At 26.2% G+C, this 16,996-nt stretch overlaps 2 protein-coding genes across 3 annotated transcripts in view; one reads left to right on the forward strand and one right to left on the reverse strand.

Moving 5' to 3' along the window:
• Window positions 1-7,878, reverse strand: part of LOC126896482 (uncharacterized) — a 41,749-nt gene extending 33,871 nt beyond the window's left edge. Inside the window, exon 1 of one of the 2 annotated variants that reach the window (XM_050669297.1) lies at window positions 7,746-7,878. In XM_050669297.1, the coding sequence (XP_050525254.1) occupies window positions 7,746-7,785 (40 nt within the window). In that variant the 5' untranslated portion in view covers window positions 7,786-7,878. The remainder of the gene's footprint in view (window positions 1-7,745) is intronic. The other variant, XM_050669299.1, reaches the window with a different exon arrangement.
• An 86-nt stretch (window positions 7,879-7,964) lies between these two features.
• Window positions 7,965-16,020, forward strand: LOC126896477 (kinesin-like protein KIF21A). The gene is given in 22 exon segments (XM_050669284.1): window positions 7,965-8,368; window positions 8,862-9,084; window positions 9,142-9,396; window positions 9,462-9,680; window positions 10,169-10,466; window positions 10,523-10,725; window positions 10,792-11,269; window positions 11,593-11,832; window positions 11,939-12,491; window positions 12,564-12,768; window positions 12,874-13,029; window positions 13,173-13,339; window positions 13,412-13,561; window positions 13,617-13,754; window positions 13,933-14,086; window positions 14,154-14,259; window positions 14,340-14,517; window positions 14,576-14,722; window positions 15,228-15,516; window positions 15,597-15,796; window positions 15,895-15,940; window positions 15,942-16,020. Coding segments are annotated over 22 exon segments (4,497 nt in total). The 5' UTR covers window positions 7,965-8,324; the 3' UTR covers window positions 15,990-16,020.
• The last annotated feature ends 976 nt before the right edge of the window (window positions 16,021-16,996 follow it).

A 16,996-nucleotide genomic window follows, 5' to 3' on the forward strand; every position in this document is an offset into this window, starting at 1 on the left:
AACTCATTGTATATTTTATCATGAAAGAGCATTTTTGATCATTAAATTATTTAATGAAAAACTATAACATATTTAAGGTGTTTTTAATCAAATTTAGGAAATTAAAAATGTATTCATATAAGAATGAAATTTTGTTTTATTAACAAACTCTTGCATTTAACATAGATCATGAGTCTTTTACTATTGTATATTCAAGCTGTATAAATCTTTGTTTTATGTATTTAAATAGTGTAAATTACACATCCAATTTGTCTACAACAGTTAAAAGTCAAACCTATAATTATTATTTACTTACTATATTTTTTCAAAACATTCAGCACAAAACATAAAGATCTTTGTGTATAATAAAATAAATTTTAATATTTTAGAAATGGGTTTAACATCAAATCAAAGTATTTAGTATTTAATGCCTACACAATAGTGGTATCAGGAGATACTTAGCAGGCTCAAATTATAATTTAGCAAATTCAATAGTTGTTATACGATGACAAGTAATTAAAATGGTCATCAAAAAATATTAAATTCTAATTCTAACTAAAATCATTTTATGACCCAAGATTATGCCAATGATTTAAAAATTGTGTAAACTAAAAAAATACTTTATTATGGGGACTCGGCTTAATGGTACACTCAATTTTAACTATTTTTTAACAAATCAAAAACTAAATTGAAATTTTAGACAAATTCTTCAAAAAAACACCATTAATCAGTTAAAATATACATTTATGTATTTATAACAAATATCTTATTTTCTCCTACGTTGGGTTAAAATAAAACGGTAGATAGATTTATTATTTTAGTATATATTTAATTTATTATATAAATTTGAGAGCAACTTTAATTTTTGCAGCATTCTTATTTTAATTTCAAATTTGATATCACCGGTATGTAATTAATAAAATAGTGGCGACAGACACAAAAAAATATAGTAAAATTATTACCTTTTCAGCTTCGCATCAAAGCTTAATACCAACAACTTACAATCACCATTTTATTTTTAATGACAGGCCAATGTAAAAATAATTTAATTTAAAATTATGTTATAGAAATATTAATAATTTGTAGTTAAAAATTAAACGTGATTGTTCCGTGTTGCCCCATACCATTATGTCCCAAATTGAATTATTTTTTGTAACACTCTAATAAATATAAAATTTACAAATATAACACAAATTTGAATTAGTGCACTTCTTCAATTGCAACAAATATTTTAAGATTCGATGGCCGTCTTGGAATTTACTTTTTTAGGAGTTTAGAATACATAGTCACACTTATGTAGATATATTTTAATGTACATAATTTTTTATATTTTTTGATGTCTAATTTTTCGTATTGGAGGCTAAGAATAGAAAAAGCGACTTCTGGAACATCATTGTTGTGCCTAAGAATATATAACTCTTTAATTGAAATTTTTAATTTAATGTATAATAATAAAATTAAATTATAAGCTTTGAAATGTGTAAAAAATAGGTTTTCCCATTCTAGCACAAATAATAACTTTTAAAAAAGGACCTTATGTATAAGTTAAATATTAATAAACAAAAAATGCTATTTTTTAAAAAGGTGTATAAAATACAAAAGTAAATAATATAAATTTTTTATAAGCGTTTTAAAACTAAAGCAGAAACGAAATATAGAGATTATAGTGTATTCTAAAATTCTATACATCAAATATTTACTTTGAGAGTAACACTCGAAAGACACAATTGCAAAGAGTATACGTTAAAATTTGTATATTTATCTTTTAAATAGTGTTGGCCTGTATATATAAGCAGAATATACAAGAGAATATTGAACTAAGACTGTAGTTACACGCGTATTCTAAAGTAATATTTGTCATGCATTCACTTATTTAAACCTTGAACAATTTTATGTTTGAACAATTATTTTCTATAAATTTGAGGTTATAATTTTTATAGTTTAACTGAAATTAAAAATATCATATAAATAAGCGAAAACTCGATATTTTAAAATTAAGCTTTATTAGTAATAATAAACCTGCATACTTACCATACATAGGAAATATTTTACTCAAAATTCAAACTAAATTATATAGATATATTTGTTTTAAAAATATCTATAATCAGATGCGTACTGAGGGGTATTTAGCTAATATTTGTCATTTACGAAATGACTTCTTTTTGCTCAACAATTTAATTATTTTAGGAAAATTTAATAATTTGGGCAAATATAAGGAGTTCTAATGTTATATAAACACCTCATTTTTTTGTTTTAGTTATAATAATGTCAGCCTTCTTAGTTAATTACCTGAAATAATTCTAACCCTTCTAAATGTTTTACCAATTATCTGTCTATGGGACTCATTATAAATATATTTGTGTACTGTAGTAGAGCATAGATAGCAGGTGCTTGGACTGGGTCAAGGGCGATGACGTTATCGTGTCCCACGATTGCCATGCCGTCATTAATTCTGCCCTAACATTGGCGTCACAAGGGTAAAGAGGAAGTCTGTCCAAAGATTGTCATAACGTCATCAGTTCCTTTCATCAATTTTATCCTAAAATGGTTATACGTTCTAACCCTTGTACGTGTGAAAAATACGCGTACAGTCCGCGGGTTTGATGTGCCGCATCTACATACACAAGAAATGCCAATTTTTTACAACTCCTAAGTTTCATCACAAAACGATGGATTGTATACTCAACCCGGCAATATGTCTGTTAACAACGACACGTCACCGCTACATCTTTAATATTAAAACTACCGCTTAATTACTGTCTAGTATACAAATCCGCTGTCAAATTTTTTACCACCACAAACAGAGTGGCCCACTACTCACTGACAACTTAAATAACTTTTGATCCAGTTAATATTTTTAGCTGATTTTTTTTTTAAATATTAGTTAGACGTTAGGTCTATAGCTATATCTCAATAATTAATTTTTTTACATTTTATTAAAAATATTAATTATTTTTAAATTTTAAATAAAATGTAAAAAAAAAATCTAAGATAGCTATTTTGTAGAGTAGAATTTAAGAAAAATTTTAGTAAAAAAATATCTTATTAATATTCAGTAGTAAATATTCTGTAGCGTTTTGAAGTTTGTGAAAATTTGAATTTTCATGTACTATTTTACGGTAATAAACATTGAAATACGTATTGAGAAAAGGACAGAAGAAAACGCTATCTTTTCATGATTACTGTGTATACATATGATGATAGTGTGTATACATTACAAACTTGGCATAAATACCATGATAAGAAATTAGATAAGGCAATTATTACTTATCACTCTCATTCAAAAGTATATTCCAAAAAAATTCCCTCGTTCCCCGTAAATGGGGGAAACCTCCAAAAAAATTACAAATTTAAAAATCGCTAATTTTCGAAATTTTCGAAATTTTTTTTACTTTAAAGTGCCATAACTTTTTCAAAAATGAACATATCAATATAATTTTTTTTTTATATAGATGCATAATGTCTTTACCTACCATTTGATGTATTTTTTTTTATAAATTTAACCCTTTACCTGCCCACAGGGGGGGATTTAAAATGACAACTTTTTCACAAAAAATTAATTTTTTCAACTTGATTTTTGAAAATGTTCCGGAAGGTCTGACACTTTTATATATATTTTAAATTAAAGCTAATGTAATATACTTTATCATGAAAAAAAAAAATTTCGGACTTTATTTTGTCTTCACGGTGAAAATGGCTACCGAATGCTATTTTTGTGTGAAAATTTTCGATTTTGTATTTTACATTTTTAACTTTATTATGCTATAACTTTTTGAAAAATGTATGGATCATTACAATTTTTTTATGAGAAGTAGTATTTATATAGATCTTTCATTCGACATACTTTTTTTTATATCGGACCATTTCCCTAAATACAGGGGGGATTCAAAACATAAAAATGCATATAGAAAGTAGAACTTTTTCAACTTAACTTTTGAAAGTGTTCCGGAAGGTCTGACATTTTTATATATATCTTAAATTAAAGCTAATGTAATATACTTTATAATGGTAAAAAAAAAATTTCGGACTATTTTATCTTCACGGTGAAAATGGCTAATGAATGCTATTATTGTGTGAAAATTCTATTTTTAAAATTTTAAAATTTTATTTTTTACATTTTTAACTTTATAATGCTATAACTTATTGAAAAGTGTATTGATCAATATAAATTTTTAATGGGAAATACTATTTTTTTATAATCTCTTTTTCATTCGACATACTTTATCTTAATCAGGATATTAATAAGGAACTAGCAGTTTATGAAGTTTTTGAAATAATCCACCAATTTTTTAAAATTAAACACTATCCAAAGATTTGCATCAAAGCGTTTTTTTCGATAGTGATTTTAATCATTGTCAGATATCATTATACTTGATCCAACTATGCCACGTTACCACTGTGCCGCAACCCCCCTGTGCTGGGTTTTTATATATTTATTTGTGTTTAATCTCATATTTTAAAACCAAGGAAAAACTTACCTAACATTAAATTCAACTAACTTTCTTATTAATTTATGAAAAAATTTTCAATATGGTTATACTCGCAGAAGTAATATATAATCAAAACACAAATACTCTTCATCATTATAATATACCTTCGTTTAAGTCACCTAAATCTTGGTTATTTCGAATACAATTAATGAGTACCTTAAAATGACAGTAACAAAGTCAAAAAGCGAAGTTCATGCAGTTATCACTGATTTAATGGTAACATATTTTCGAGGATATTATCCTGCTGTCTTACAAAAAAGACATACATACATTAAAAATGGGGGTAAAATGGACATTGACAGTAGTTAATGTATCTGAAAACACTATGACATTATATGATAGTCTTGAGTAATATGAGGGTCCTTATGCCACGGTATTCAAAGATTTTCTAATTGAATAGGAGATGGATAAAAAAGGAAAAATTTCTTCGTGTATTTGAAAAATAGATAAGAGGTTTCGTCAAAACAATGGACATGATTGTCGATTGATGACGGTTGAACTACCTAAAAAAATGTATCGAAGGAATACAACTACAATAAATTTAAGTCTAAAATCTTTTATAAGATTAAGACACAAAAAAGAAATTATATCTGACCCACTATTGTCTTAATATTTTACAAAAGAAATTTTGTGTATGTTATTTAAATCAATTTCCCTAATATTTATTATAAATAGTTTTGTTGATACGTTTGTATACTTCCAAAAATGTTTTACTTTATTTTAATATATTTTATTTTGTAATATTATTTCATTAAATAAACCTATATTTTAATATAAAGTTATCTTAACTGAAGTAATCTTAGATTAAAATAGCTATGTTGTTTGAACATACATATTGTATAATAAACAATAACCTTATAATCTACTGAGTGGTCGATTTATCATAAACCACTCAATTACTCTTAAAATAAATACAATATCAAAACAAATTTTTGATATTTTTTAGTTGTGTATTTTCTTGGTCTATTAGTCATTAATTACATATATGTTACATACCTTATAACATATAGGAGTGTCAGCTTTCTTTTTTTTACTGGTAGATATCTAACGTACATATTTAATTAACTTATAAAATAAAAATTATCTTAAAATTAAGAAAATGACTGGTCGATAACAATTTTTGGATCAGTACTTAAATGTTATTCTCATTTTTTATCTAGGCGAGACGAATAGTACGACCGAGAAATGACTAGTGATAAAATAGCAGAACCCCTCCTCACCTATAATCATTACTTTAAATTGTTGATAATTTTTGAAAAATATAGGGCAATTCATTAAGGATAAGACACTGATTTTGTTGGAACTATTGAAGATTTTTAATTTTTGTAAAGGAAAATATTATTTTATTCAAAATACTTTACAACAATATGTAATTAAATAATTTTTTTTTATCTTTTCAAGGATAAAAACTCAAACTTTAATTTCTTCAATGGCAACCTCTATTTTTAGTTTGCTGATATGATAGGAAAAATTTCAAAATATTTTGTTCTTATAATTTTTTATCTAATGAACAATTTTTCTGTTATTTTTTGTTTAAGTTGCATAACTTAAACAAAAATTGATGATTTGCTGTTAAGCATATAGTAGTCATTTATCACAGTTACAATTCAATATAATCAATTATACAGAAATTTTATCTTTAATAATTCATATCTATTAATAAACATATACTTATATATTCAACGCAATTTTACAATCGTACTTTATCGAAGGACAGGTGTGATAACATTTTTTTGATAATAACTATACAAATAATTGAAACAGATGCCTCTGGTTTCAGAAAAAAAAAAAAAAAAAAAAATAAATGACGAACTAGTATTTTATAAAGCCATATCTTTAAACAATTTTAATATAATATGATATAATACTTAAATGATTAAAGTTTAAGTTTTTATTAATGGATGAAAAAAATAACCCAGCATAGTAGGGACACGCCATAGTTGTGACTTATAAAAAATTAACATCACTATCATAAAAAAACGTGGTGATACAAGTCAGTTAAATTTCACAATAATTTTTAGTTTTCTATAAATACAATTAATGTTTTAAAATTTTGTTAAAATATTAAATGCTTGTTAAATTATTTGCTTAATTGAAAATAAAGTTTTTTTTTTTTAAATTGCAATATTTTTTACTTTAACGGTCGATTTCTCATAGTAAAACAATCATCGAGGTGAATTTTTTAATAATGTAGTACACTTCGAAAGATTTAACTTGGCATAGGTTTAAAGAACGCAAACGTTTTTGAACAATTTCAATAACTGAATTGAAATAAGTTTATTTTTTCATGCGAGGTGGTCTCTTTTAAACAACTCCTATTCCTATATTGAGGATTTTCATGAATAGCATATAAAAAGAAGCTTATTGTCTTTAGTACGTCACATTAAAATGTCATTAGTATCAGTGTTTTTAAAAAAAGTTTATATAAAAAAAAATTTTGAAAATGCTATTTTTTCAATTTTACGCGATGATAGGTTCAACTACATTTATTCGACTTCTTTTAACGTATAGATCATCAAAATCGACCCAGTGAGTTTTAAGTATTTAAATGGACAGAGTCAAAAAAAAACACCATCAATATTCAATAAACAATATTTTTCTTTACAAAATTAAAAATTAATAATGGTTTCCCATTGAATGGGTGTAGTGTCCTAAATAAATCACTCTGTATATGTATATAGATTAATAGTTTTTTTTTAATTTATAAATAAAATTCAAGTGTTGATTATAGATATATTCAGGAAGGATTTTCGCAACTTTTAATGTCCATCCAATAAGAATATTAAATGTAAATAAGATAAATATAAAATATATTAAAAAGAAGTGCCGTTTCAAAAAAAAAAAAAATGTTCTAGTTACCATTGGTTTATGATAAATTAAAATTTCAAATTTATAACTAAAATTATAATTAACTATCAAATGTCAGAATAATTGCACTTTATTTTTTATATTTTCTAGTGATATCACACTATTACAACGATAGAAAAATATTATTTTTTTTTTATATATATTACATAAAGATAGTCAATTTTTGATGTTATATTTTAGTCTAAATATACTGCCATCATTTACAATAATAATAATAATAATCAATGCAATATATAATTTATTTTTAGATAACTCATGTACATAAAGTAGTACATTGAATTGTTTAAAATTATCTGGCGCCATACATTAATGTATTTCTTTAAAAGTAGTCATTTATTAAGATATAAATATGTTATCTCCCTCTATACCCTATTTTCATAATCTCTAGCTATATACTAAAATAATTACCTATTTTTCTAGTCAAAAGGATTTTTCTACATTCATCCATTATTTGATGTTCAATACAAAGTATTGTCGCCGTTCCGCTTTAATTCATCAGCCGTAACGTTTGAAGACATGGAATAATGTACCTTTCTCCTTATCCCCACTATCAGACAATAGATATAACAGTTATCAGCGTGACCAGCCAACCGCTGCAGTTTCCTAGTCACCTGGTGTTAGATACGAGCTGTCTTCCGGTAAACCTTCTCTACAACTTTATTATTGTTCATCGTTTTCATAATAATGAATTAATAAAAAATATATAACGTTTATTCGTAAATCGATATCATTATTGTTATTATTATTAAATCAATTACTGCCACTATCGACAATATATGCAATCATATTTTCTGATAACCTATCGAATTTCATACTCACGGCAATCATTTTCTCTCTGTTACCCGCAGTAATATTATGTTGTGTTGCCGTAAATTTTGTTACGAAACATTGTTTGAATTTAAATTTTTTATTTCGTGCGAAGAGATTACCAAATGTGAATTTAATATTTGATGAATTCTAAGTACGACTACAGATACTGCTGTCGTCATGTTAACGACAGAGGACGAATCGTCGGTGAAGGTAGCTGTGAGGTAAGTTTTTCAGTATTATTGAGTTACCTAATCCAGCCAGATACTATTTTAAGTTTTTTGCTGAATACTTTCGTATAATTTTGATAGCTAAATATTTTTGAATGCACCTTGAGAGAATAAAATTTTAAAATATTTATGTACGTCAGAAAAGCAAATAAATTTGGTTGGTCACGGCCTACCTTGATTTTCCTTAAGTGATACAATAATTTACTTTGAACCGTGTGGCCTTCGCTGTTTATAGCCAAAACATTAAAACCCATCTTTTCTATGAATAACAAGGAGTGGCTAAAAAGTAAATTTTTATGTGGGGGACTAATGTAGTCTTCCCATATATGGAGATAAGGAGGTAGCTCATTTCCTTTTTGTTTTACATATTGTTTTTGAATTATTTGTGGTCATTCTAATATAAAAATAATTTTTAAATAGAATACTAGATAAATTAATTCTGATTAGAGAAAAAATATTACTAATTAAGATGTAATTTTTAATATAGGATACGGCCTCAAATCGCCAGAGAGGTGATTGATGGTTGTAGAATTTGTACAAATGTTACCCCTGGAGAACCCCAAGTAACATTAGGTTCTGACAAATCATTTACTTATGATTATGTGTTTGACACACATGAAAACCAACAGACGGTCTATGATAGTTGCGCTTCGAGTCTCGTAGTTGGTGCTTTACAAGGTTATAATGCCACAATTCTTGCATATGGCCAGGTATAAAAAATTGAATATTCAAAATGATATATTTAAAATTCAAATTTATTTGCCTAGACTGGTTCTGGTAAAACTTACACTATGGGTACTGGTTTTGATTTGGAAAACGTTGATACTTCAGATCCGTTCACATTAGGTATTATTCCTCGAGCTATTCATCAATTATTTGATGGTATTCAAAGTATTAAGCAACAATCATTAGACAATGGTGATCCAGCACCTCATTTTACTGTTACTGCCCAATTTTTGGAACTTTATAATGAAGAAATCATTGATTTATTTGATACAACAAGTGATTATTCTCTCTCTAAAGTAAGTATCAAATTCACTATTTTCTTTTTTGTTATACCGTTTTACTTTATGTGTATATTTTTTAGGTTAAAAGTGGTATTCGTATTCATGAAGACATGCAGCATAATATTTATGTAACAGGAGTTTCATGGAAAACTATCAACTCAGCAGGTGAAGCTTTATCAAATTTACGTCAAGGTGCATTATCACGTACAACTGCAGCTACTGAAATGAATTCACAATCTTCCAGAAGTCATGCTGTTTTTACATTAAATATTCAACAGAAACGATTTGTTAAGCATGAAGTAAATTTATATTTGAAATTTTTTATATTTTATAATTATTCTTTTTTAGTTAACAATAAATAAAAAGTAAAAATATAGGTAGTGATGTAAAAGATATATTTTTTATTCATAAAATTAAAAAAAAAAAGTTTTTTTTTACATTTTTAGATATAAATATAAAATACTTGCACGTTTAAATAAGAAAATAAAAATAATATATAAATTAATCAGTTATATTTCCAAGGAAATATTTTTCCTACAGTTAATTAATTAATTTTAAACCTTCTTAAAAAATCGGTCCATGAAACAATATTTTAGAAGCTGTTTTATTTTTTTAAAAGAATTTAATTTTATCATATTATAGATATTATTGAATGCATTGATTGATTAATTGTTTAATTGATAATTGAATACATTAAGTACTCATAGTAACTGTCAGTAATTGTTCCTTTTTATACTATACATTAAATAAAAATATTAATTACATTAATTAAATAATACAATTTTAGGATGAAGGCACTGAGTCTACATTAGAAGAATGTGGAACAAATTCTACTAGCACTAAAAATAATGCTGGTGAATTTGAAACTCTTACTGCTAAATTCCATTTTGTAGACTTAGCAGGATCTGAACGATTAAAAAGAACTGGTGCAACTGGGGATAGAGCTAAAGAAGGAATATCAATTAACTGTGGTCTTTTAGCTTTAGGAAATGTGATTTCAGCTTTAGGTGATAAATCCCGAAAAGTTTTACATGTTCCTTATAGAGATTCCAAATTAACTAGATTACTTCAAGATTCACTTGGAGGTAATTAAAAAAAATACAGTAGATAAGCAAATTAATAATGTAAACAAAATTTTCAGGTAACAGTAGAACAGTTATGATAGCATGTGTTTCACCAAGTGATAGGGATTTTATGGAAACTCTAAATACCTTGAAGTATGCAAATAGAGCTCGTAATATTCAAAACAAAGTTGTTATTAATCAAGACAAGTCATCTAGAACAATTCAACTCTTACGTCAAGAAATTCAACAACTTCAACTTGAAATTATGGAATATAAACAGGTTTGTCTCCAAACTTAGTAATTATTTTTGAATTAATAAATAAGAGAAATTTTTTAAATGGTTTAGGGTAAAAAAACTGTTAACGAAAATGGAGAAGAATGTGTTAATGACACTTATATTGAAAATACAATGTTGCAAACTGAATTGAGTAATATGAGAGCTCGAATTAAAGCTTTACAAGAAACTATAGATGTGTTAACTTCTAAAAACACTCAGTTATTAGCTGAAAAAGCTACAGGAGCCTGGGTAAATACAGATGCAGGATTAGAAACTAACATGTCTGATGTCATACAAGGTTATTTAAAAGAAATTGAAGACCTTAGAGCTAAGTTATTAGAATCTGAACATCTATGTGGACAGTTACGTAAGAATGTATCGTCTCCAATCAAAAATCATTTTACAAATTATTCAAATAATGATGAGTATACTTCTAAAGAATTAATTGCTAAAGCAAAACTGGAACTTGAAAATGAAAAACGAACTCTACAACGTTTAATTTCAATAAAATCTCGTGGATCAGAAACTGACTCAACTAATAGTGATGGTTTGGAAAAAATATACATGCTAACGTGGGAATGTTTTAAGCTAATAATTTTTTAAAACAATTTAAATTTAATTACATTTTACCAATTAATTTTTCTGGCTTAATATTGGATTTACTTTACATATATTATTTCAAAACACAGATAATTTTAAGTGTCATTAGTATTTAAACTGATAACAATGTTTGTAGTGTAATAGTTATTTATTCATAATGTATATTTAGGATAAAGAAATGGTTTTTTTTCACACACTAAGATAACAGCTAAGAACATGGTCTTTGTATCTATAGCTATTATGGTTAATTTATTACACAATTTTTTTTAGAAAGTGAAGATAACTCTTCAGATGATGAAAATGAATGTGCAAGTGTTGATAGTCAATACAGTCAAGAACTAGCAAATTTGACTTCTGAAATCAATTTAAAACAAAAACTTATTGAAGAATTAGAACTTTCACAACGGAGGTTAGCTAATTTAAGGCAACACTATGAAGAAAAATTACAGCAACTTCAAACCAAAATTAAATTAACACAAGATGAACGAGATACTGTTTTGTCTTCACTTGGTAATTACAATTAAGTAGCTTTTATTTGTATGTTAAACATGATTTTTTATTATTAGCTAATTTTCATCTAAATACTCTGAACTTTAATATTAGTTTTTTTATTTAGGTAATAGTAATACCAGCAATCAATCAGAAAAAGTTAAAAAAGTAAAAGATGATTATGAACGAAAACTTACTACCATGCAAAAAGAATTAAAATCTTTACAGTCGGCCAAAAAAGAACATGCTAAATTATTACGTGATCAGTCTCAGTATGAGAATCAAATAAGAACCCTCAAATATGAAGTAAATGATATGAAACGATCTAAAGTTAAACTTATGAATAAAATAAAAGAAGAAACTACAAGACATCACGAGGCAGAAATGAGAAAAGCTAAGGAAATAGCTCAATTAAGAAAAGAAAGTAGAAGAGCTGAAATTAGGATGCGGAACCTCGAATCTAAGTCACGTATGCGTGATGTTGTGTTAAAAAGAAAACAAGAAGAAGTTACAGCACTTCGTCGAGCAGCAAGAGCAATGAATAATAGTAAGATAGGTGCATCTAGTAATAAATATAATCAAAAAAATTCTAAGCAAACATGGATAAACTTAGAAAAAAATATATCTGCTCTGACACTCAATAAACAAACACTGTACTCTTTAGAAAAAGACATGGAAAGGTAAAAATATAATTAATTATTTTCCTTTATTTATTGTTAATATAATATTTATTAATGTTATTTATATTTTAGGTTATTGCAAGAAAGAGTGAGATTACATTCAGATTTGGATTTTAAATTAAAAAAACTGGCTGATGCTCAAGTGCAACAACCACGTGATAGTAATCTTCATCGTGACTTAGAAGATGAAATAGAAGCTATTCGCGCCAATTTAGATTATGTTGATGAAAATATCAAAGAACTGCAAGAAAATATACTTCAAGTTGAAGATTCTAAAGTATGCTAAAAACTAGATCTTTTCAAAGTTACACAAAATAAGTTGTCTAATAATATTAATGTAATAATAATTATGATATATTATTTTATAATTAAAATTTTATAGGTGGCAACTGAGAGCTTAGAACTAAACAGTCACTTGAATAACCTTCCAGATGCTATTTATATCCTTGAAAAACTTTATCAAATGTCTTTACATAATTCTTGTTTGGCTGCTCAAAAAGATATAAGTGTAAAAGAACTTGAAACAAAAATGCAACAAGTATTTCATAAGTTATTTTCTATTATGTTTTTTATAAATATTTTAAAATAATAATAATTTGCAATAATAATATAAAATGTAATTAAATTAGATCTTAAATATACATTAACCATAATGATAAAATTAGATGATTTGTTTTCTAGCTTGAGAAAGAAAATGAAATACAGAGACAATTAATTGAACATATGTTGTCTAGTCGAGATCGTATGATTGACTTACCAATTAGTATGACTACTAGTAGCGAAAGAGATATAAAATCAGTTATAAGCTCTTCTTCATCATCTCGTTCTATATCTCCTACAGAAATGACGTAGGTTATAAAAAACATTAGTTACATTAAAATATGTATAAATTATTATTAATTTGCTTATTAATGCATTAGAACTAGTACAAGAAGTGATACTGGAATAAATAAGCATAGACGTAGAGCAGCTCAAGCACAAGAATTACTATTTGTCTCTAAAAGTATTGAACCACAACAAACTCAAAAAATCTCTTTAGTTCGAGTACCTAGTGCATCATCATTTTTAAGGTAATTATTAAAATTTTTCATAAAACCCTATTTTCTAATTATATTTTTATTTTAGACCTGATAAATATCGCCCTTCGCCTGTTTTAAGTAGAAAACAAGCAGAAAGACAAGAATCTGTATCACCTCGTCTTATAAGACGAGGAACCTTTATTGTTGCTCCTAATACCAATTTATTATCCAAACCTGGTTCAATGTGAGTGCTTCTACTAATAATTAACTATTTTTAATAAATTTATATTTATGACAAAATTTAATATTAATAAATAATAGATTCATAGGTGTTAAAATATAAACACTTAATACATCTTGTGCACAATTGTAACTTAACTAATTTTTTGGTGTTGGTGCTTCTAATATACAATATCTAATAGGGATCGACTTAACAAAAGCCCTCCAAATTCACCACCTTCCCATCGGCGAGTTGTTAGCCGCGATGAAAATGTGTTTTCTAGACTTACATCTAGTACTACACAATCTATTGAACAGCACCGATCAAAAGGAGTTATTCATCCATTTCAAGGAAAAGTCAGTTTTGATTAATATTATTATTGTTTATATTCAAAAATAAACTAAAATTATTTTTCACTTTTAGACATCAATGAAAGCACCCCTAAGTTGTACTCATATTACAGAAGGTCATTCTAGAGCTGTGTTAGCTGTTTATGCTATTGATGATTTATTGTTTAGTGCTTCAAAAGGTCAGATTTAAATTGATATAGGCTTCATAAATTTTAACTCAATTTTTTTATATACATTAAATATTATGATTAAATTTTAGATAAGACTGTAAAAATCTGGGATTTAAATAGTGGAAAAGAAATTCAAACCTTAGGTGGCCATCCTACCAGTGTAGTTGCTATAAAATATGATGAATTTACACATCTCGCATTAAGTGTTAGTTCATCATATATAAAAGTTTGGGATATTCGGCTCTCAAGATGTATTAAAACTTTAAAGTAAATATTTATTAATGAACAATAAATTTCAATTATTTTCTAATCATATTTATTATAGTTCCTCAGGTATTGTAAATAATGGTTCGGTAATGTCTTCGCAAATACCTGTAGGTGAAATTTTATTAAATGATATAGCATTAAACAATTATGGACGTACACTTTATATGGCAACTGGAGATAAAGTTAAGATTTGGGACATGAGAAAGTAAATAAATAATTTATATAAATACAATGTAATACTACTTTTTATAAATCAATGAGAAAATAAACCATCTATCTCTAATCTTCAAATATATTTTATCAACCTAAAACTTGTTTTAAATAAATTGGATGTCAAAAAAAAACTACTTTGTACAACTTAAGAACAGACCAATTGAATCTAAATTATTAAAATTACAACATTTTGACCCCCTCACTTGGGTAAATAAAACACTTAAATTAGCTATTGACTGTTAGTTAATTTTGTTCACAATCTTTGGTAATCTTCACTTAATATAAACAATCAACAACTGGTGTAGGTATAGAGATAATGTAAACTTTGAACCAACTTTTGTATTACAATTGATCTGTTTTTATATAGTACATAGTTAAATGATTGTATTGTAGGTATTCATAATGTAACAATTAAAATATAATATTTTTAATAATTAATATTTATTTTAATTGATACTGTTATAAGTAAAAACATTATATATTACTTTTGTATCTAGATTTACAGTTTGTGGAAAACTCAGTAGTGGTCATACAGCTGCTGTAATGTGCTTAGCAACAGGCCGATTTGATAATAAAAATATTATTGTAACTGGATCCAAAGATCATTATATAAAAATGTTTGAAGTTGATGATGAAGCTGTTGGAACGTATAATCCCACAGTTAATTTAGAGCCACCTCACTATGATGGTATACAATCCTTAGCTATTCATAATGAAATTCTATTTTCGGGATCAAGAGATTATGCAATTAAAAAGTGGGATTTAAATAAGCAAGAGCTTGTAACTGTAAGTTAAAAATTAATTAAATTTTTACTTTTATTTTGTACTAAATATATTGCTGTTGAATTGTTTTTGGGTTGATTTAGTCAATTAATAATGCTCACAAAGACTGGATCTGTGGTTTAGCGTTTGTTCCTAATCAACCATTACTTTTGAGTGTTTGTCGAAGTGGATCATTAAAGATGTGGTCTGAATCAACATGTGCTCTCCTTGGAGAAATGAAAGCACATGACTCGCCGATTAATGCAATTGCTACCAACTCATCTCATGTCTTTACTGCTGCTCAGTATGTGTTTATTCTTATGATATTAGTATATACTTTATGTAGTGGTGGTATGGTGGCGGGACATTTTTGCATGTGGTTTGTGTATGCAATGATTTCAGCCATGGAGAAGTGAAGATGTGGCGTGTACAAAATGTTTCATTCATAATGCCCTATGACAATGTCAACAGGTCATTTGTTCAACATGGACATATGAATTTTTGATGTAACAACTCACCATCTCAATTTGTGTACAACTTCATTAATTAGTATTAATATTTATTTACTATATTATTATTCGGTAATGGATGCGCACAAAGGACCAAAAAATTTGAGTGCATGAGCAGTATCTTATGTCCACCCTACTCAGAAGCAGTCTTATAAATTTTTGTAGAGGGATATATATATAAATTTTGCGAAGTCTTCAATTTTTTCAATTGAAGACTTTAATTTATGACTGTGTCAACAAATTTAGTTAGGTTAGTGAGTCACCTTTCCCCATTGGACCACCTCTCACTCTATTAATAACTAAAACTATTACTATATTAGATAATTATTTTTGACATTCAACTTTTTCATTATCAAACTTTTTTTATTTTGCTTTTTTTCATATATAGTAAAAGATTTTACAGTTTTTTTATACACATAATTATGACTTCTATTCTTTTTTAAATCATAATTTATCCACTTTTAATTATTGCTTCTTGGATTGTATAATAGCATGTTATTATTTATTTAAGCTGCTTAAAACAAAAAAAATATATAAATTTGTATGACTTATTAAAAAGAAAAACTTGTTGAATTATTACCAAGTTTATATATGAAAAATAAAGAGAATAAAAATTAGTTATTTTTAAATAATAATTTATACAAATTTACGCATCTTAGTTCCTTAATCTAACCACCATTTATTCTCTCAGTATTACACAACTAATGTTAGTTTTGTTCTTTTGATACAGATAGCATTTTAATGCGATAAATGTTTTTCTATTTTCATTTGTGTTACATTTTTGCTACTTTGCTTAACGTTTTGCTTCATGAGTAATTTTTTAAAACTATTTCTTGATTTTAAATTATAAATAAATTTTTTACAAGTTTTTATTTTTTTTTACTTGTTGCAATATCACTTTTTTTCATATTTCAATTATATATTGTTTGATATAAATATGTTAATTCTACAAGAAACAATTTAATATTTTCAGTGATGGGGCGGTGAAGTTATGG

This window comes from Daktulosphaira vitifoliae, unplaced genomic scaffold (assembly GCF_025091365.1).
Source record: "Daktulosphaira vitifoliae isolate Bord-2020 unplaced genomic scaffold, ASM2509136v1 Scaffold_1, whole genome shotgun sequence".
NCBI lineage: Eukaryota > Metazoa > Arthropoda > Insecta > Hemiptera > Phylloxeridae > Daktulosphaira > Daktulosphaira vitifoliae.